General features: G+C 40.6%; 1 protein-coding gene across 1 annotated transcript in view; it reads right to left on the bottom strand.

Moving 5' to 3' along the window:
• WDR48 (WD repeat domain 48) overlaps positions 1-23,550 on the bottom strand; it is a 52,681-nt gene that overhangs the window by 17,149 nt on the left and 11,982 nt on the right. The window contains exons 2-11 of the mRNA XM_061395984.1: positions 20,186-20,326; positions 18,062-18,140; positions 13,681-13,763; positions 13,432-13,561; positions 11,300-11,388; positions 10,805-10,906; positions 4,578-4,802; positions 2,864-2,938; positions 1,145-1,247; positions 226-323 (exon numbers count right to left, since the gene is read on the bottom strand). Coding sequence (XP_061251968.1) covers positions 226-323; positions 1,145-1,247; positions 2,864-2,938; positions 4,578-4,802; positions 10,805-10,906; positions 11,300-11,388; positions 13,432-13,561; positions 13,681-13,763; positions 18,062-18,140; positions 20,186-20,326 — 1,125 coding nt within the window. The remainder of the gene's footprint in view (positions 1-225; positions 324-1,144; positions 1,248-2,863; positions 2,939-4,577; positions 4,803-10,804; positions 10,907-11,299; positions 11,389-13,431; positions 13,562-13,680; positions 13,764-18,061; positions 18,141-20,185; positions 20,327-23,550) is intronic.

Raw genomic sequence — 23,550 nt, 5'->3', positions numbered from 1 at the left:
TGGGTACTTAAAAAGATTAACTATGGCCTTATCTAATATTCACATAAGAATATATATTCCAAAATAAGGCTGCACTTAAGTCTTTATTTATATATTATCTTGGTTATTATATATACACACACACACACACACACAAACAACATATACACATATACATACAGACTACAATAAAAAATAAAGGGATATAGAATCCAGTAACCTGTATTAAATTACAAAGATACTCACCTTCAAGACATCCCAATATGCCACATTATTATTGGTATCTTTGGTTAATATATGTCTCTTATCATTAAGAATGTGACACTGAATAATACTAGCACCCCCTAAAGGGAAAAAATCCACACAATTAGTAAAACAATCCTGTATTTAAATTCACAGTACAGCAATGATGTTAAGTGACATGTAACAAAGTGTAAATCATAGTAGCCCCCAGAAAGGAGACCATATAATTATGTCTAAGGCAATTTAAAGCTAACCAAAGAAAAACTGTCTGACTTTAAGTACAGATTATAGATGAGAAGACTCTTTATTCACGTCAAGGGACTACTAGTGGAAAACTGTTACAGCAAACACCTTAACAATTTTTTTACCCACTGGGAAAAGTCAAAATGATGAGAGGACATCTCTGAACTAGTTCCATCTCTTACTAACGTTTGCTTCCTATCTTACTGCTCTTTTATGCCTCCTGAATGGACATCCTATCCTAATGGTAGCGGCATGGACATCTGACTACAGATAAACACATCATTCAATACTCCAGTCCCAAACTCTGACCCTGAAATCAGAGCGGCCACTTCCAGTTGGAGCATGTAGAATACAGAGGCCAGATCTGAGCAGTTCTGGCTTGTGCCAGAAGACAACACTGTATCTTTTACAGAGTGGCTGTTGGCTTCACCAACACCCATGATTATTAGTCTAATGCTTGGCAAAAAGATGAATTCAAGAAAGCCCAACTTTTAAAGTCACTAAATAGCATTTAAAAAATATTTTTTCTTTTATTAAAAATAAGTCAATATACGATTAGCCTTTTCTTGACATCAGAATTACATTTAAAGGAAAGTCATTTCCTTTATTTTTGTCAATCCCTTAGTGACTATGGTTAATCTCAATAAAAGGTACAATACCTCCCAACATCCTTACTTACCTTTAATAACCTGGTCAGGTTGTGTACAAAGGGGTGTTATAGGATTTGTACAGTCATTGTCATAATCTCCAGAGGCTCTAAAATTATGAATTCCCTTCAATGTCTAAAGGAATAAAATTCATTATTTAATCATTTTATGCTTTATAAGCTTTAGTGGCAAGAAAAACAAAGAGCAAATGAGAAAAACCCAACAATTAACATCAACCAAAAAAATACTTAAGACACAAAGTACAATTATCTACTGTGATTAAAAAAATACAAAACAAAAATTAAGAAGGGAATGTTGTCTTTTTGGAGAGAACACTAGGCACTCTTCTGGGTAAAGCTATGTTGATCTCAAATTGGCACAAAGAAATTTAGACAAGATATATATATTTTTTTACAAGTACAAAGAAAGACAACTTGACCTACATATAAAATAAGAATAAAGGCAAACACTTTCTCTTTTGTTATCCACAAACAGTCTGGTAAGCAAGAAAATGGAAATCTTAATTCTTAACTTAAAAAGTAACTATTTATTATTAAATCTTAATTAAAAGTACTTTTTTTTACTTCACTCTGCTTACCCTGTATTTTGATCCTTGTTCTTTATGCTATGAAGAAAAAGGAAATGAATTTGAAAAAACAATTCTGCTTTCTGTTTAGAAAAACAGAATTCTAATGAGCTTCCCTGCTGTCCTGGTACTTGGACTGCCTCTTTTCAAATATACTTTCATAAGGTCAGAAGTTGTAGTAATCTTTACTGGTTTTGTCAGGGCACAGTGCCTATGCTCAGCACATTAAATGTGTATCTTGGCTCCTGACAAAGAAGTCAGAAGCTTCTGTATTATAGTATTATAGTATTTTAGTAATATAGTATTATATCAGTAATGTAATATTTTGTAATATAGTATTTTGACTATGACCTTAATTTTTATGCAATCCTTAGGATCACACCTGCATTCACAGGGGCATTCAGATTTTTGCCACTGTCTAAATTTTGGATTTTTGTCCTGCTACTGAAAGTCATGGCATCTGGTCCCATCACTTCATGCCAAATAGATGGAGGAACAACGGAAACAGTGACAGACTTTATTTTCTTGGACTCCAAAATCACTGGAGATGGTGACTGTAGCCATGAAATTAAAAGATGCTTGCTCCTTGGAAGAAAAGCTATGCTATTAAAACCTAGACAGCACATTAAAAAGCAGAGACATTACTTTGCCAACAAAGGTCTGTCTAGCCAAAGCTATGGTTTTTCCAGTAGTCATTTATGGATGTGAGAGTTGGACCATAAAGAAAGCTGAGTGCCAAAGAACTGATGCTTTTGAACTGTGGTGTTGGAGAAGACTCTTGAGAGTCCCTACAGATCAAACCAGTCCATCATAAAAGAAATCAGTCTCGAACATTCATTGGAAGGACTGTTGCTAAAGCTGAAGCTCCAATACTTCGGCCACCTGATGCGAAGAGCTGACTCCTTAGAAAAGACCCTGAAGCTGGGCAAGATTGAAGGCAGGAGGAGACAGGGATGATGGAGGATGAGAGGTTGGATGGCATCACTGACTCGATGGATATGAGTTTGAGTAAGCTCCGGGAGTTGGTGATGGACAGGGAAGTCTGGTGTGCTGCAGTCCATGGGGTTGCAAAGAGTCAGACACGACTGAGTGACTGAATTGACTGAGTCATGCTCACACTGAGCGTATGGTACTCTGCCAGCATTTGGTACAGTGGCTCACTTACCCATTTATTTACTGTAGACTTTGTTGTTGCAACCCAAATTGCAGGAGGGGGGTCAGCTGATCTGTCAAGTTCCATCTGAAACAAGGCACAAAAATACCACTGTATGGAATGTTGACTCTTCTGAACAGCCAGGACCAGCTAAACAATATTAAATACCAACTCCTTCATTCAACATTGTACAGTGATGATACCACAGGCATGTGTTAAAAGCCAGGGATGCACAGAAGAATGAAAGGGGCTCTCTGATAATGGAATTTAGAGCCCTACATAAATGGAATGGGGTGACGTCTTACTAAAAACAAGGGCTTCAAGTTTCAAGTGTGGTTAATTTAAGGGTTCTAAATGGGTACAGTCAGAAGGATGACTTACCGTCCCTTCCTGCCTTTACCACTCTTCTGTTTTTATGTTCTTAATAACAAGAAAATAAGTTTCTTTTTTCTTTGGAAATGAGTGTAGCAAGAAACAAAATAACGGTTCTAACAAGACAGCAAAAGTAAAAGGTATTCCTGCAATGGACCATGCCTACTCCCCACCCAGGAACAGACTGTACAATGGGAACAGTTTACGGTGTCCTGTATTTTTAAAATACTGCACATGTGAAAATAAATATACACCTATGTACACATTATGCAAATGAAGTGATCTGCCCACTATTCTTCCTGCACCAGGAAACTGCAGGTTTGGAGACATGAGGACAGGGCTGGAACACTGGCAACCAGGAATCCTCTTTAGTTCAAAGTGATGCTCCTTATGTTTATGCCTGTGCTAAATACTTCTCGTCTTTTTCTCCACAGCCCAGAGGTCCTGGCAGCCGCAGTGCAGTTTCCCCTCCACACCTGTCTCTCCCCTCAGCGTGCTTCCTGCACACATGCTGTGTCTCTATGATTTTGGCCTCAACTCTCTTGCTTCTCTAAAGGATTATGGCTTCTGTCCATTAGGCTGTGCCATCTGCTTTAAAGAACTGTACTTGGCCAGTATAACGTGAGCTCTTAGACCACAGGCATCCTCTCAAGTGTCTCATTTGACCTGTAGTCTCTGTTTCAGCTCTCCCTCCTATACTGTGGTCTGAGTGTCAGATGTCACTTAAGTTTTGTAGATGCTTTTCTTGTTTTCAGATGATCTCTGAGAAGGGGTTGGCAGGGGTGGAGAGTGCTGTCTTTATGCCTCCATTTTAAATCTGGAAATCTCACCATTGTTTTAATGTGCAATTCTGTGAATATCAGTGAGACTGAACATCTTGTCAACGATGACTGGCCATTTTTCTAGGCTAGGCTTCACTTTTAGCAGGTGTCAATACGGATGGCTTCTCAAGTACCCACCTCCCAGGACTATTCTGAGGCAGTGATGGTTTGCAATTTGAACCTGCCTCGCCCCCTTCTTCAGGAGCACTTGTCCACATCCCCCACGTGACACAGTGGACACATTTCTGCTTTGCTGTCCACTCACAGATACCTGAACTCCTCTTATTCGTCCTCTGAGGACAGGTTAGGAAAGCCAGCAGAGCTCAGGAGCACTGTGGGTCAGTTCACAGGATTCGCCAGTGCGACACTCATCCACCCCTGATGTTCCCAGGAAGTCACCATTTCCTCTACGGGCGGCTAAGAAGTATCTTTTTTTACAACCTAACAGGTGACTCAGGTTTTAATATTGATTTTGATGTATTTGGCTAGTGCATGTAACAACCTAAATCATAAAACTAAAACATATGACATACCTTGAGAACTGGCGCTTTTTCTTCACAAATTAGCACCCGAATATCAGGGTTTCTTAGGTCTGTGCAATAAATCTTCCTGTCCCTTCCTCCAGAATACACGTGTGTGAAGGCGTCATTGACCTGCAGAGCCCACACACCTTCATCATGCACTCGATACGTTGCTATACATCTCTGCTGGCCAAGGGACCAAAGGCGGATTGTCCCATCTGAACTGCCAGAAAGGCACTGGGAATAGAGAAAGCTAAGGTTAGAAACCTGCCCCAAAAGATCCTGCTATCTTGTGCTCTGCTCTTGGCTTCTCTCCGGACTCTATACTGTCAAAACGTATCTCTAATAACCTGCATTCCTGCCTCTGATAAAAGATTTTTGATAAGCATGCATCACAGGCTGGGATGACCAACGGCAACAATACAGGCTCAAGTAGGGAACCCTCTGAGGAAAACTTCCTTGGTACCTGGCCACCTGCAACATCACCATCTTGTGTCCCATTCCACACCCAATGAGGCAGAAACTCTGGTGGGGGCCAGCAATCTGTGTTCTGACAGGCTCTCCAGGTCATTCTGTCTGGTACGCCAAGTTTGACAAGCACTGCACTAGCCCAGAGCCCTGGGTCACACCTCTGTTTTGTCCTCTCCCTCACTGCTCTGGATTCATGATGACTTGCCAGGTCTCCTGGATTTTACTGACAAGAGTCAAATGCAAAATCCAGCTTGCCACTCTGTGTGAGCGTGGCTACTTTACATATGAGCCTTGAGTTTAACATCCATTAATACAAAATGTAAACCCTCACCATTCAGAGTTAACATTGGCAATTCTGACATTTCTGAAGGCTTAACTACATGCAAGTTGCTGGTGCTCTTATCAGAGTTGAGCACACTGAGTGTGACAGAAACAGGGAGAACCAGCCACCCCACATTTGCATTCAGCATGCCTGGTATTCTGTACCAGTTACTGTGGTGACCTGAGGAAAAAATAGCCCTGAGGAGAAAGCAACTGCTGGTGCTGGTATATGAAATCAAGCAGGCAAAGAACTTCAAAGAAGAGAAGATAGTTCTGGGCTGGGAGACCTGGATAGTGTCTGAACAGATGAGGCCTTCAGGAATACTAAGGATTAACTGGCCTATTCTGTGATTTGAAAGGCTTTCAGAACTCTGGACATGTTTAATTAAACAAACATCGTACTGACAGACACCCCATAAGCTGTCAGGAGCATCAGTGCTTTAATCATTGATTATAACTAGTTTGCAAGAGAACCAAGAGACTAACCAGTAAAGACACTGCAGCAGGAAGGTTGTAAGGAGACCTTCATCACGTGTGTAGGAGCACTGTGGTAGTGCAATGGGGGGCAGGCAGGGAGTCCCCCATTCCAGGATAAGATGCTTCGCCGAGGTGGCAAAGCTGTTAGTAAAGCTTTGATCGCTCAGCTCCTAGACCACGTATCTACAGGGAATAAGGAACTGACAACTTTAGGATAAGGAAGGCAAAGATGGGTTGGAAGTCCTCACAGGCTGGGTAACTTACAACAGTAAAGAGGCAAACCCCAAACCCAGAATGCACAGCTGAAAGCAGTTGAGGAAATACAGAGTATATTAGAATTCTACACCAACCTGGATATAGAATACAAAATAATCTTTGATAATAATCAGTATTCTAAGACTGTTAAAAAGCAGGCCCCCAAATAGACAGCAATCACTTTTAAAGCACCAAGTTGGCAAATGAGTTTGTAGTATTCAGTAGTATGGTTAGATGTGCCTATTTTATAGGAATTCTAGTGCCTGATGTCCTTTAGGACCTGAGGTTTCATCCAAACACTTCCCACTGACCCCAACCTTCCACTGGATAAACATGAAGACCCCTTCATTACGAGGTGGTTTTTAGGACTAGGACAGAATGCCCCAAATGGTTCTGCTAAGTCAGACTCAGGGGATCAGATCCTATAGCCTGATCAGGTGCTCTGTGCTTCTGCCAACAGAGACGAGAAGTACCAGTGTACTGTGGCAAGACTGCTGTTGATCAACACACGGTGTTTCTGGGATGGTCACTTATACACAGTTGTAACTGCCAAGAGAGAGCAGCCTAGGGGGCAAGTCAGGAGCAAGGAGTGGCCTAATGCTCAAAGAGCCCCTGGGCCTATAGGTTAGGTTCAGCAAGATTTGTACGAGCAAGGAAAATCCTGTGAGTGACGCACAAGGACGTGACTGACTCAGAACAAGATGGCAGCTTGTCCCAGTCTCCTCAAGCAACTGACTGAGCAAGTACAAGGAATCGAAAGTCAGCTGGCTCGGCCCAGGAATGCTGGCACCAGTCAAAACAACTGCAGTGAAGAGAGACCTCAAATAGTAAGATTTGCTAAATATCCTACAACAAAGGAAGTGAGGCAATAGGCTGACACTGATAGGACCCATTGGCCTACTACACGTATCTCATCACAAGTTCCCGACTTAAAACACCACAGGGACCCTACATGAGAAGCTGCAGGGCAACTACAGCATTTAATACATACTCTGGTCCAGTAACTAATAACTGTCTCTTCCATGTTGCAAGAGTTCAAGAATCAGTAAGTAAACGTTTCTTTTCCCTTCTCTCTTTTCGCCAGATACATGGCTACTCTAGGTGTTTTCTTGATAAATTCCCTAATGTAAAGATGCCATGTTGTTGGTGGCTAAATTTACATTTAGTTTCTCATTGCCAGTAAGGAAAATGGATAAAGGGAGAACTAAAGGAGAAAAATTACCGGCTTAATTCTGCACGCTAAGGCAGACAGGCAGCTTATTTAAAGTAGTACCATATCACTGTCTGTGCTTTCAGTAAGGGAAGCTGACTTGAGGTGAGGTGCATTTATAACCATATATAAGAAAGCCTTTCTCAGATATCAATGCAAAGAAATAGAGGAAAACAATAGAATGGAAAAGACCAGAGATCTCTTCAAGAAAATTAGTTACCAAATGAACATTTCATGCAAAGATGGGCACAATAAAGGACAGAAATGGGATGGACCTAACAGAAGCAGAAGATATTAAGAAGAGGTGGCAAGAATACACAGAAGAACTATACAAAAAAGATCTGCATAACCCAGATAATCAGGATGGTGTGATCACTCACCTAGAGCCAGACCTCCTGGAATATGAAGTCAATTGGGTCTTAGGAAGCATCACTATGAACAAAGCTAGTGGAGGTGATGGAATTCCAGTCGAGCTATTTCAAATCCTAAAAGATGATGCTATATATGCCAGCAACTTTGGAAAACTCAGCAGTGGCGACAGGACTGGAAAAGGTCAGTTTTCATTCCAATCCCAAAGAATGCTCAAACTGATGCACAATGGCACTCATCTCACACGCCAGTAAAGTAATGCTCACAATTCTCCAAGCCAGGCTTCAATAGTATGTGAACTGTGAACAGATGTTCAAGGTGAATATAGAAAAGGTAGAGGAACCACAGGTCAAATTGTCAACATCCGCTGGATCATCGAAAAAGCAAGAGAGTGCCAGGGAAACATCTACTTCTGCTTTACTGACTTATGCCAAAGCCCTTGACTATGTGGATCACAACGAACTGTGGAAAATTCTTAAAGAGGTGGGAATACCAGACCACCTGACCTGCCTCCTAAGAAATCTGTATGAAGGTCAGGAAGCAACAGTTAGAAATGGACATGGAACAATAGACTGGTTCCAAATAGGGAAGGAGTATGTCAAGGCTATATATTGTCACCTTGCTTATTTAACTTATATGTAGAGTACATCATGCAAAATGCTGGCTGGATGAAGCACAAGCTGGAATCAAGATTTCTGGAAGAAATATCAATAACCTCAGATACAAAGATGACATCACCCTTATGGCAGAAAGCGAAGAAGAGCTAAAGAGACTCTTGATGAAACTGAAAGAGGAGAGTGAAAAAGTTGGCCTAAAATTCAACATTCAGAAAACTAAGATCATGGCCTCTGGTCCCATCACTTCATGGCAAATAGATGGGGAAACAATGGAAACAGTGACAGATTTTATTTTCTTGGGCTCCAAAATCACTGGAGATGGTGACTGCAGCCATGAAATTAAAAGACGCTTGCTCCTTGGAAGAAAAGCTATGACCAACCTAGACAGCATATTAAAAAGCCGAGACATTACTTTACCAGCAAAGGTCTGTCTAGTCAAAGCTATGGTTTTTCCAGTAGTCATGTATGGATGTGAGAGTTGGACTATAAAGAAAGCTGAGCACTGAAGAATTGATGCTTTTGAACTGTGGTGTTGGAGGAGATTTGAGAGTCCCTTCAACTGCAAGGAGATGCAACCTGTCCATCTTAAAGGAGATCGGTCCTGAGTATTCATTGGAAGGACTGATGCTGAAGCTGAAACTCCAATACTTGGGCCACCTGATGTGAAGAACTGACTCATTTTGAAAAGAGCCTGATGCCGGGAAAGACTGAAGGTGGGAGAAGGGGACAACAGAGGACGAGATGGTTGGATGGCACCACCGACGTGACAGACATGAGTTTGAGTAAACCCCGGGAATTGGTGATGGACAGGGAGGCCTGGTGTGCTGCAGTCCATGGAGTTGCGAAGAGTCGGACACAACTGAGTGATTGAACTGAACTGATGCTACTTATATCATCTTAAGTAAAAGCACATTCATAATTATCTACAGAGGAAACAAGGCATGGAGTGAAGCAGAAAGGAGGAGATTTCAGAAAGTCCACCAGGCCCACAGCCCTCTTCTGAAAAACCATCTAGTCTACTGTCTCTAGCTAAGGGCAGTCCCATGGAGTTCATATGACCCAGTTTGATCCTGGACAAAGCTAACGGAAGAAGGCTTGGACAACCATATCAAGTGCAACCTAGCAGCTACTGCAAAAAAGTGAGGAGCTGACTGCATTGGGCTTTTCAGACTCACGTGAAAATGCTACTGCAAAGAAACTCAAGAGTCTGAGAAAATGCCATGGTTTGCAGATAAGAACGCACCTTGTTTCTACTCTCCTCACCAACTATACTAACTAAATATTAAGACTCCCACTTTGCAGATGAGAAAACAAGGACAGGTAATGAAGGGTTCTCTGCTCAAGGCTACACAACACATGATATCAAGTACCATGTCTCCAAAGACCTCTACGGGCATCTTCCAGCCTCTCTACCTGGTTCCGAAAAGTGATTTCCTTCCCTTGGCCAGTTTTTCAACTTTCCTTTCACCTCTGGAAACAAAGGCTTCTCTAATTCATGGATGAGGCAACCTCCTTGATGTTATTTCTTGGGAGTAATGGACCCATGGTGTTTCTCATCCAGTCACATTCGTACTCTCCCTTTTCCAGCCCCATCACAATCAATTCCAATGATCCCTGCCTATGAAAAAAACGGCGGCGGTACACGGGAGAGGTGTGTCATAACATAAAATGGTGCTCAGTTTTTGTTTTTTACTGTCTATATTGATGAAAGATCATTTTTCTACTGCTATAGAACAGATAGAATTGTGATTTATAATTCACAAATTATGTGGCTGAATATTAATACCTGTTCAAACATTACCAAAGTGTTTTTCTTTGAAATGCTGACTTTAAGTTCTATGTTAGATAACAAAACTACAGTCCATATCTACATAGCCAACTGACAAGATCTGCCTAAGAAACCAGACCCACTGTGAGGATATTTTCCACTGCCAGAAAGCACTCAATACCAAAGATTCCTTCTGCTTCAAAAAAGGAAGCATTTTAAATTATTTTAGCCTATATGTATGTGTGTATTTATGGATGGATGCTCAGCTCTGTCTGATTTTTTGAGACCTCATGGACGGCAGCCCACCAGGTTCCTCTATCCATGGGATTTTCCGGGCAAGAAATACTGGAGTGGGTTGCCATTTCCTCCTCCAGGAGATCTTTCCGACTCAAGGATCAAACCCACGCCTCCTGTAGTTCCTGCATTGGTAAGCAATCCTTTACCACTGAGCCACCTGGGAAGCCCTTATTTTAGTCTATACATAATTGCATATACTCACCTGCATTAGAATTATTCTTAGGATATCCTTTGTTTGGCCTTTCTTTAAAAGTTATGCAAACAAGATAATTTCAAAATGTGGATTATTATATGTGCAACTGAGTATTTTAAGGATTTAAAAATCAGACCACAGTTTACAATGCTTGTAGCTTTTGGTTTAAACCAACTATGCAACAATATAGAAAGCGGGGGAGCTTCTACTGTATGAAATTCTGACAAGGTCAGTAGGTAAATGCTCACGAGAACTGCATACCTGTGTGCCATCTCTGTTCAGCAGCAACGCTTTAACATTATCCGTGTGCCCTTTTAGCTTCATTAGTTTTGCACATGTTCTTGGATCCCATACTCTTAAAACCTGTGAATCATACAACGAATCATACAAACGATCAAATTCAAATAGTAGATGGCTTCTATAAATCAAGTGGTAACCATCAAGTTCTGTGATGGTAGTACTACTTCAGCCAATAGACAGTGTTCCAGTGTCCAAGGCTCCCGACTTTTTTAAGAGGGAGGAAGCCTCTTTAATGTAAAAAAAAATGCACAGGCCTCCTGACTCCACCCTCCGCCCCTGGCACCACACACATGACAGTAATTATATAGTTATACCCTTATTTGTTCAAATAACGCCTTTATTTTTAGTATCCACCAGGAAAAACCACTGTCTATGTATTTTGTAATTACAAAGATCAAATTATTTTGGTTTCTTTGTTTTCTAGTGTTAAAATATACCCCTTGAGTTTCCCCTTACCTTCTCAGTGGACCCTGATACAATGATTGTTCCCAGTTGATTCATTGCCAGGCTATAAATGGAATCTTTGTTCCCACTTAAAGAAGAAGCTATTAAGGATAAATAGAGCTAAAGGTTAAAATCATCAGCTGTTTAGTAGCTAGTCAGCACAAGTCTAATTATTTGATTTAGAAATCTTATCTTTATGGGGACTCTTAAGGAAAAGAAATTTACCTATTATGGAGATAATTCTAAATAATACTATTAAAATTTACATCCCTTCTGGATTTGAGCATACACAAATGCTCAACAAATATTTACTAAGTTGAACTGAACTGCCACTTAAAAAGCTATCCACATAAGTAATAGATTTTCAAAGATACACATGTGCCAATAAAAATGAAAACTACAGCTAAACTCACTTTTTACAAGAAAACACAAATCAAAACAAAATACTATTTTCACTGACAAAAATCAGTAAAAAACAAAGCAACATACTTGGTTCTCAAAAAAAACAGTTGAAATGGCCTTCTCATACATTACCCGTGGAAGGGTAATTTGGTACAACTCTTCTGGAAGGAAACTAGGCACTGTGTGGCAAGAATTGCATTCATGCTCTCTCTTTCAGAAGTCAGTACCACTGAAGCACATACATAAAACTGTCCATACAGTATGATTCCAACTTTACAACAAGGAATAAGTATAAACAAACATACTGATTGTGAGTAAAGGAATAAATACATATAAAGTATTTAGAAAAGTTAACTGCTTCTATTGAATGCTCAGTAAATGTTAGCTATTATCATTATTTCCATAATGATAAAAAGCGTGTTTGCTATCCTCTCTAAACAGTTCTAAGTAGAATATACTTGTTGCTGAATCTATACCACTAAGCCTCATCTCTGACCTTGGGCCGATCCTCCTTTTTTGGCTTCATTCCCTCTTGTTAGTGCCTCTTTCAGGCAGGCCTTACATTAGAAGAGAGTTAAATGATGCATTATGACAGCCCCAGTAGGGACCAGCTGCTGAATCCCTGAAACTGTGTACATTAATCACAGAGAACAAGGGAAGAATAGTGTTTAAACCTTCACATATTTCCTGAGAAAAAGGGCAAAATAATATTTAAGAAATTATAAACACCAGTCTCCCAACCTGCTCTTCTTGACACATACTAGATTTCATTAGAATTGTTAGCTATGTCAACATGAGTATTACACAGTCATGACAAATTGGATCTGTCATGCAGGGATCCAGACAGTTCAGGCCCACATCATGAACACAGATCTTCTAAGCCAGGCTTAGCTAAAAATACCTGTCCAGGTCTGACTAGGTAACTGAGATCTTAGTTGATAAGGCATCCATGCTATTAACTCGCTGTGAAGGTTTCTGAATTGTCTCTAGAAGCTAGGGTCAGCCTTCCTGCACTCTTCTGGAATTGGCTGGATTCTTAAGGCTGCTCTGAAAGGGTCCTACAGTATTGGCACTAAAAGCCCTCTTTCTTTCCTTTGGGTATTTTCCTATGTGGTTATTAACTTGAAGGCTGTTAGTATCCAGTAACACTTTTCCTGGGGTAGGAAAATGGCAACCCACTCCAGTATTCTTGCCTAGAAAATCTCATGGACAGAGGAGCCTTCTGCTACTGCTGCTAAGTTGCTTCAGTCGTGTCCGACTCTGTGCGACCCCATAGATGGCAGCCCACCAGGCTCCTCCATCCCTGGGATTCTCCAAGGGTCGCAGAGAGGAGTCGGACACAATTAAGAGACTAAGTACAACACTTCTAAAAGTCAAGAGTTGCCTACTTTTGGCCAGGTAATCACTACTTTGATCAGTAATAATCTGCCTAGAGTGTGGCCCTGGGTCAGGTAAAGCTGTAGGATATATTAATACAAAGTAATAAGACAGACACTTTTGCGCTCTGGAAGCTTATATGTTAGCTAGGGAGCTAACAGGTACAAAAATGGCCAGGTTACACCTGCAGAAGTTACCATTTTTAGACCACAGTGAGGAACTAGCTTCTAATCACACTCTTGGGGACTAGAACGCTACAGGCAGAACCACTGTCTTGATGCAAACTTATCGGATTTGTTTTATAAACCATTCTTTATTTATGTCAACTTGGATCACTTTCAAAGAAAAATTTTCAAACACCTTACTTGTGACGGTGTTATTTGAGGCAGTCAGTGCTGTTAGAGTATTCACATCCCAAAGGAATATTTGTCGGTCCAATCCAGCTGATGCTACGAGTTCCTTATCCTTGGCATACGCTAAGGCCTTTACATAATCCTGTAACAAAACATATATATTATGATCTACTCTGTAGACTAATAAGCAAATGAGTCATATAAAGTACTGAGATCCTAGTACTGCACTAAAGACACCGAAAACTGCGTTAGTTGTCTTACCTTATGCGTCCTTAATGTTGACATGCAAAATCCCTTATGTGCGTTCCATACTTTTACTGTTGTATCAGAAGAAGCAGATATTACTAGAAGAGGCAAAGAATGAACAAACCCCTTAGTAGTGTGTCTTAACACCATTTTAAAGAATTAACTTAAAAAAATTAACAGTCTCAAACTTTCATATATACAAAATGTTCATACATAAATATTTGAATATTTATGTATGTTGAATATTTATAATATTCCTAAAGGGGCGACGGGCGGGAGGAGCTACCCCACGCCCCTAAGCCCGAGGCCAAGGGCAGCGGCGGGGAGGAGCGACCGCACGACCGAGGCCAGGGGCAGTGGCCGGGAGGACCAACCCCACATCCAAGGAGCCGTGGCTGCGCGGGCACAGGAGGGCCTAGAGGAGCTATTCCACATTGAAGGTCAGGAAGGGCGGCAGTGAGGAGATACCCCTCATCCAAGGTAAGGAGCAATGGCTGCGCTTTGCTGGAGCACCGTGAAGAGATACCCCACGCCCAAGACAAGAGAAACCCAATTAAGGCGGTAGGTGTTGCAAGAGGGCATCAGAGGGCAAACACACTGAAACCATACTCACAGAAAACTAGTCAATCTAATCACACTAGGACCACAGCCTTGTCTAACTCAATGAAACTAAGCCATGCCTGTGGGGCAACCCAAGACTGGCGGGTCATGGTGGAGAGATTTGACAGAATGTGGTCCACTGGATAAGGGAATGGCAAACCACTTCAGTATTCTTGCCTTGAGAACCCCATGAACAGTATGAAAAGGCAAAATGATAGGATACTGAAAGAGAAACTCCCCAGGTCAGTTGTGCCCAATATGCTACTGGAAATCAATGGAGAAATAACTCCAGAAAGAATGAAGGGATGGAGCCAAAGCAAAAACAATACCCAGCTGTGGATGTGACTGGTGATAGAAGCAAGGTCCGATGCTGTAAAGAGCAATATTGCATAGGAACCTGGAATGTCAGGTCCATGAATCAAGGCAAATTGGAAGTGGTCAAACAAGAAATGGCAAGAGTGAATGTCGACATTCTAGGAATCAGCAAACTGAAATGGACTGGAATGGGTGAATTTAACTCAGATGATCATTATATCTACTACTGCGGGCAGGAATCCCTCAGAAGAAATGGAGTGGCCATCATGGTCAACAAAAGACTCCGAAATGCAGTACTTGGATGCAATCTCAAAAACGACAGAATGATCTCTATTCGTTTCCAAGGCAAACCATTCAATATCACAGTAATCCAAGTCTATGCCCCAACCAGTAACACTGAAGAAGCTGAAGTTGAACGGTTCTATGAAGACCTACAAGACCTTTTAGAAATAACACCCAAAAAAGATGTCCTTTTCATTATAGGGGACTGGAATGCAAAAGTAGGAAGTCAAGAAACACCTGGAGTAACAGGCAAATTTGGCCTTGGAATACGGAATGAAGCAGGGCAAAGACTAATAGAGTTTTGCCAAGAAAATGCACTGGTCATAACAAACACCCTCTTCCAACAAGACAAGAGAAGACTCTATACATGGACATCACCAGATGGTCAGCACCGAAATCAGATTGATTATATTCTTTGCAGCCAAAGATGGAGAAGCTCTATACAGTCAGCAAAAACAAGACCAGGAGCTGACTGTGGCTCAGACCATGAACTCCTTATTGCCAAATTCAGACTGAAATTGAAGAAAGTAGGGAAAACCACTAGACCATTCAGGTATGACCTAAATCAAATCCCTTATGATTATACAGTGGAAGTGAGAAATAGATTTAAGGGCCTAGATCTGATAGATAGAGTGCCTGATGAACTATGGAATGAGGTTCGTGACATTGTACAGGAGACAGGGATCAAGACCATTCCCATAGAAAAGAAAGGCAAAAAAGCAAAATGGCTGTCTGGGGAGGCCTTACAAATAGCTGTGAAAAGAAGAGAAGCGAAAAGCAAAGGAGAAAAGGAAAGATATAAGCATCTGAATGCAGAGTTCCAAAGAACAGCAAGAAGAGATAAGAAAGCCTTCTTCAGCGATCAATGCAAAGAAACAGAGGAAAACAACAGAATGGGAAAGACTAGGGATCTCTTCAAGAAAATCAGAGATACCAAAGGAACATTTCATGCAAAGATGAGCTCGATACAAGGACAGAAATGGTATGGACCTAACAGAAGCAGAAGATATTAAGAAGAGATGGCAAGAATACACAGAAGAACTGTACAAAAAGATCTTCACGACCCAGATAATCACGATGGTGTGATCACTGACCTAGAGCCAGACATCCTGGAACGTGAAGTCAAGTGGGCCTTAGAAAGCATCACTACGAACAAAGCTAGTGGAGGTGATGGAATTCCAGTTGAACTATTCCAAATCCTGAAAGATGATGCTGTGAAAGTGCTGCACTCAATATGCCAGCAAATTTGGAAAACTCAGCAGTGGCCACAGGACTGGAAGAGGTCAGTTTTCATTCCAATCCCAAAGAAAGGCAATTCCAAAGAATGCTCAAACTACTGCACAATTGCACTCATCTCACACGCTAGTAAAGTAATGCTCAAAATTCTCCAAGCCAGGCTTCAGAAATATGTGAACCGTGAACTTCCTGACGTTCAAGCTGGTTTTAGAAAAGGCAGAGGAACCAGAGATCAAATTGCCAACATCCGCTGGATCATAGAAAAAGCAAGAGAGTTCCAGGAAAGCATCTATTTCTGCTTTATTGACTATGCCAAAGCCTTTGACTGTGTGGATCACAATAAACTGTGGAAAATTCTGAAAGAGATGGGAGTACCAGAACACCTGATCTGCCTCTTGAGAAATCTGTATGCAGGTCAGGAAGCAACAGTTAGAACTGGACATGGAACAACAGACTGGTTCCAAATAGGAAAAGGAGTATGTCAAGGCTGTATATTGTCACCCTGTTTATTTAACTTATATGCAGAGTACATCATGAGAAACGCTGGACTAGAAGAAACACAAGCTGGAATCAAGATTGCCGGGAGAAATATCAATAACCTCAGATATGCAGATGATACCACCCTTATGGCAGAAAGTGAAGACGAACTCAAAAGCCTCTTGATGAAAGTGAAAGTGGAGAGTGAAAAAGTTGGCTTAAAGCTCAACATTCAGAAAACGAAGATCATGGCATCCGGTCCCACCACTTCATGGGAAATAGATGGGGAAACAGTGGAAACAGTGTCAGACTTTATTTTTCTGGGCTCCAAAATCATTACAGACGGTGACTGCAGCCATGAAATTAAAAGACGCTTACTCCTTGGAAGGAAAGTTATGACTAACCTAGATAGCATATTCAAAAGCAGAGACATTACTTTTCCAACAAAGGTTCATCTAGTCAAGGCTATGGTTTTTCCTGTGGTCATGTATGGATGTGAGAGTTGGACTGTGAAGAAGGCTGAGCACCGAAGAATTGATGCTTTTGAACTGTGGTGCTGGAGAAGACTCTTCAGAGTCCCTTGGACTGCAAGGAGATCCAATCAGTCCATTCTGAAGGAGATCAGCCCTGGGATTTCTTTGGAAGGAATGATGCTAATGCTGAAACTCCAGCACTTTGGCCACCTCATGCGAAGAGTTGACTCATTGGAAAAGACTCTGGTGCTGGGAGGGATTGGGGGCAGGAGGAGAAGGGGATGGCAGAGGATGAGATGGCTGGATGGCATCACTGACTCGATGGACGTGAGTCTGAGTGAACTCCGGGAGTTGGTGATGGACAGGGAGGCCTGGTGTGCTGCGATTCATGGGGTCGCAAAGAGTCAGACACGACTGAGCGACTGAACTGAACTGAACTGAATGTTAATTCAAACATCTTAACATTCACATACTCACACATACACATATGTATCTTAAAGTTCTTTCTAGAACTTTTTATATCTTGTCTCAAATATTCTTTTAAATAAGCAAGACAAACTTTGCAATGTTCCAGCTGAAGGTGCAACTAATTTGACTACAAAAAATTTCTCTAAGACAGACTGCAAAACCAAGAAACGGATCTTACCATAAAGAGAACAAAAAGATACTAATCAGGTTAAAAGAAAAATACATATCACATGAGTCTATTTATATACAGTGACAATGCAGGCAAACTAATCAACAGTGCTTAGAAGACACGAGAGCAATTATCCTGGGACAAGGGACAGAGCCTGGAAGGGTGGCCTAAGAGGGATCTGGGTAATCTGTTTTTTGATATGGGTGTTCACTTTGCAAAATTTTATTGAGCTGTACTCTCAGGATATGCGTACTTTTCTGTATGTATGTTACACTTCAAGAAAAAGGCTTACATAAACAATGAAAAAAATAAAGAGAAAAAAAATCAAATTGAATTAAAATCGTCCAGAAGCTCAACAGTCCACAGAAATACTTACATGTTTTCCCATTACAACAGAGTACAATGTCATTCACCCAATCAGTATGGTGTTCCATAGATGCTATATATGGATCTTGCTGAAATTACAAGATAAATCATAAAAATGTCTTTTAGTATATTAGAGGATAAAATATGTCATAAATACATCACAAAAATATGATTATGTTTAGATTCTTCAATTAATGTGACACACTTCTCTAAGGTCTTCAAATTTACAACTCAGAGTAGAATTTCACCAAATGATTGATGCTTCCATATGGCAGATATAAACAGAAGTTTTCTTTCAGAACAGTTTTATTACTGACAAAAGCCTCGGTTTCCAGGACAAATGCCCTGAAGTTAGTGAAGGCAACGAGACCTGGGCTGGGCACTGCATTGAGTGCAGTGAGAAGGGCTTCACTAGAAAGGGTGAGACATGAACAGATCTGGGGGGATCTGACTCAGCCGTGGTGAAGGTTCAGAGCAGACAGCGGGGACAGAAAAGAAGCTGCTGAGAGTGCTGAGAAGCCTAGCCGGATGGCAGATGAAGATGCCCACTTCTCCTCTTAGCTTCCTACTGCTGTTTTTACCTGTGAACTGAACATTTCCTCACAGTATCTACAGTCCTTCAGAGAAGAAATGGAAGCCAATGGCTAAAGGATCACCATTTCAATGCAGTAACTCAAGATTTTTCTACTGCTCTCCCTTGGCTCAATTACCAGGAGAGGCCTTTTAAAGAAGAGCATCTAGTTACACCCTACATCTAAGACAGGCAAGTTCAAGATGCTTCATGGGCAAAGAGAATAGCTCTACAAGTCTATTTGAGAATTGATGCTATTCAATCTTGTCATAAAATGAGAACCAGAAAGAGATGTCTAAGGGCTGAAGAGGCAGCTTTCTAACTCTTCCCGGTTAGTTCTTGTGTTTTCCTTAATTTGTTTGTAATCCTGTAAATCTCTATGAAGGTGACATTCCAATTCAAAAATGGGTTAGGAAAAGCACTTCAGAGCCACAACTTCCTTATTTTCTATGTTTTTAATATGGGACCTCCACTGTTTACACTGGTCAAAGAATTTAAAACTCACTGGGCCAAAGTCCATTTAAAGAAACTATCCAAACTGTGCAAAATAGTTGTTCTTTTTCAGATGGAACATCAGACTTGCAGAGCTTGCCAAAACACAGCCTTTTAAAATGACAAAGTCTAACCTCAGGGTTTCAAGGCTAGATTGGGCTCTGACTCTCTGTCATGAACCAGTTATTCAACCATGGTTTCTCTTAGCCTGTTTTCCCATCATAAGGGGAAAGTGGATCTACCTTGAAGGATCATCGTGAGAAATAATCTGGGAAACTGCTCTGGTACAAAGCTAGGAGTTTAAGAAATGCTCCTCCTTCTTCCTGGAATCTTCCTTTCTATGTTATTCATAATATAGGCATTCACACAAAATACAAAAAGAGCGCCTTTCCATCTGACTGGGGACTTATCTTTACATATCATTAAGTCCTGTTTTCTGTTTTCATATTTTTACATTAACTTTATACTATATAATAAGACCCTATGGGTCTTTGTGGGTACAGTAACCACTTTTTTTTTTGGCTGTACTGTCAGCATGAAAGATCTTAGTTGCCTCAACTGGGGATTGACCCTAACCCTAACCCTAACACCTCACACACACATTTTAACCACTGGATGGCCAGGGAAATCCCCACCCTAATCACTTTTAAATGAAGAAAATAAATATTTGTTCAAGGTTAATTATAAATGTAAATGCATAGTCAATCTTTTTTTAGTAGCACTGAAAAGGGATGCCAAAAAAGCTTTTGGGGAACATATTTAAAACAGAAAAATAAATTGCTGAAAAGAATTCCCCTACCAGAAAAATCTCTAAGCTCCTTTGCAGCAAAGAGCTGTTATCACAAACCTAGTTTACGGACTCCTTGCCTTAGCTAAAACACTTGCAAAACTCCCCTGGGGTGTTTTTCTCAGAGGCTTACTGAATTCTGGTTGCAATGTCTTTATTTATAGAGTGTACCAAATAACTGAGTGCTCAAAGAGATTAAATCTGAAACTGTGAAAGGCACCATATTAGACAGACCAAAATTTACTGAGCATAGATTTAAAATATAAACTCAATCCCTGCCTTACCTTGTGCTGATTGACACTCCATATTCTTATGATGGAGTCTCGACCGGCCGTGAAAAGTCTGTTAAGTGCTGGATCCAACTGCAGGGCGTTGACCCCATTCCGGTTGTACTTCTCCACTTCATCTCGAATAACATAGGAAACCTGACAAATACATCAAGATTGGCTGTTTATGAAGTTATAAAATATGTGATAATAAAATGTAGCTTCTAGTGGCCAATCTGAAATTCAAATTTCTAATATAAAACTTATTTCCCAATTCGATAACATTTTTATTTTACTCTATAGAGACTGAGGGCTCCCCCAGATGCTCAGCTATAAAGAATCCTCCTGCAATGCTACAGACGCGACTTCAATCCCTAGGTTGGGAAGATCCCCTGGAAAAGGATATGGCAACCCACTCCAGAATTCTTGCTTGGGAAATCCCACGGACAGAGGAGCATAGAGGGCTACAGCCCATGGGGTCTCCAAGAGTCGGACACGACTTGGCAACTAACAACAACATAGAGACTGAAGGGCTGAGCAGAGAGGAGTGACATTAGCTTAGACCAAGATAAGCAAGTCTGAGGCTAATAATGCCTTCTAACTTGACTCCTTTCCTACCCTTGTTTGTCTTTAATCCATTTTCCACAAAGCAGCTGGATGAATCTTTTTTATATATAATTAAATGTGCTTATTTTAATTGAAGGATAATTGCTTTACAGTATGGTGTTGGTTTCTGTCAAAGACCAACATGAATCAGCCACAGGCATACCTATATCCCCTCGCTCAAGAACCTCCCTCCCCATCCCACCCTCTAGGTTGTTACAGAGCCCCAGTTTGAGTTCCCTGAGTCATACAGCAAATTCCCAATGGCTATCTATTTTACATATGGTAACTGGTTGACTCTTTAAAACATGTAAACAGAAATGTCTTTTTAAAAAATGTAAACAGTTTTCCATTCAGAAACCTCTCTGGGCGCTTACTCCACTAGACTCAGGATTGGGTCTGAACTCCTCGAGCACCTCTCCAGCCCTAGCCCTTGCTCACCGCTCCCACGCCCCACACACACTGTTCCTCCAGACGGCGCACGTACTGATCCCCTTTGTCTACAAGCTCTTCCTCCCACTGTCTGGCTGACTACCATTGCAGTCTTAAGATTTCTGTGGAAATGATGCTTCCTCAAAAAGGCCTTCTCTGACCTGCTAAGCAAAATAAGATTTTGCTCTCCATTAACATACTAAACTTCTTCCTTCACACCACTTTCCCCTACTTTATTATTGTTGGTAACAATAACACTCTGCTCCACGAGAAAACCCAAGAGAACCAACCAAAAGCCATTACAATTAAGAAAAACTCAACAAACTGGGTGACAGCCAAAAGCAAAAATTTTGTATTTTAATGAAATAACCAGTAAGGACATAAATGGGGCAGGGAACTTCATTTACAACAGCAACAAAAATAAATACCTAGAAATTCATCTTGCAAAGAAGATACATGCTATGCTGTGCTTAGTCGTGTCCGACTCTTTGCGACCCCAAGGATTGTAGCCTGCCAGACTCCTCTGTCCATGGAATTCTCCAGGCCAGAATACTGGAGTGGGTTGCCTTGCCCTCCTCCAGGAGATCTTTCCAATCCAGGCATCAAACCCAGGTCTCCTGCATTGCAGGCGGATTCTTTACTGTCTGAGCCACCAGGGAGGCCCAATCCACAGGATAAGGTACATAAAAGAAACACCTGAATAAAGGAGACATGCTGTATTGTAGCACCGGGTGATTCAAAATAAACAGTTTTGTCCTAACCTTGTGACTTTAACCGGATTGTTGTCAGAGTTCACTGGATTTTTTTCCTAGAAGTTGACAAAAATATTAATATATAGCATAATGTCTTGAGGGGCTAACCCTGTCACTTTTTAAAATGGAAATATACTCTTTAAAGATCTTAAAAGGTATTACAAAGCTACCAGAATTACAAAGGAAGACCACAATACAATATTAAAGGATCAATGGAATAAAACAAAATTCAGAAACATATTTTCCCAATATACATTTTTAATTTTGATATAAACAGATTTTGAATCAATGAGGGCAGGATAAATTATTTAGTACATTATCTAGGAACATCTATTGGGAAAAATAATATTCTTTTTCTAAATCTTAAACCAAAATGAATTTTCGTAAGGATTAAAGATTGAAATTTAATAATCTAATCATGAAAATACGTTAGAAAGATGGCATTCTTTGCAAAAGAAAAGAGGAACACTGATCCAAACCAAACTACAAGCCAAAACTTTCTGTACATACAAATGTTCACAGCAGCATTAAATCCAACAGCTAACAAATGGTAATAACCCAAATGCTCATCAACTGACCAAGGATAAACAGAATGTGGTATGTCCACACAATGCAATATTACTTAACCATAAACAAGGAGTGAAGTATTGAAATACGCTATGGCACAGATGAATCTTAAAACATTATGCTAAGGCCACAAATTTTATGAATTTATTTACATGAAGTGTCCAAAATAGGTTCCACAAACCCAGAGAGACAGAAAGTAGATTAATGGTTTCCAGGGGCTTGGATGAGAGGAGGATGGGGAATGACTACTACTGGGTACAGGATTTCTTTCGGGATGAAAGTGTTCTGGAATTAAGTGATCAGTTTACTTTGTGAATGTATTAAGAATCAGTGAGTTGTATACTTTAGAAGGTAAATTTATGTGAATTTTATCTTACTAAAGCTGTTACTTAAAACAAAACAAAGTTCTGAGTGTCAAAAAGTAACAGTTGCAAAGTTACAAGGCAAACACTTAACTGGGGGAAAAATGAATACAAAAGACAAAAGCTTACTCTTGACAACATACAAAGATTCCTTAGATAACAATAAGAAAAAGTCAAACTCTCCATGAAAAAGAGTAAGGAAGGTCACAAAGAGGAAATTTTTTAAAAAGCAAAGAATATAGCCAACAAACAAAAATAATGAAAGCTGTGAAATGGGTCAGGGTTGTATACACAAAGACAATGAAGATGTCTTAACCCAGCCTTTTGGGTGCAAGTAACTGTAACTGAAATCTACCCAAACCAGCTTAAGTTTTTTTTTTTTTTAAAAAGGAGAATTCAAGATGAATTTAACAACAATATCTAACAGAGCCCAAGGGCAGGAAATACAGTCATGACTCATGAGACATTTTAAAAATAAAACCATGGCACTTCTCTACTGAAGCTTTTCACTGCATTTAAAGTCAAGTCCAAATTCCTCACATGCTTTGGTTCTACCCTGCATCTTCACACTCACCTCAAACTAAGTCCCCCTACGCTCTTGCACAACAATCACACCAAATTCCTTTCTGTTCCTCAAACATATCAAGCTCTTTCTCATCCTAGGGCC

This window comes from Bos javanicus, chromosome 22 (assembly GCF_032452875.1).
Source record: "Bos javanicus breed banteng chromosome 22, ARS-OSU_banteng_1.0, whole genome shotgun sequence".
NCBI lineage: Eukaryota > Metazoa > Chordata > Mammalia > Artiodactyla > Bovidae > Bos > Bos javanicus.
This window is presented reverse-complemented; position numbering and strand designations above follow the sequence as displayed.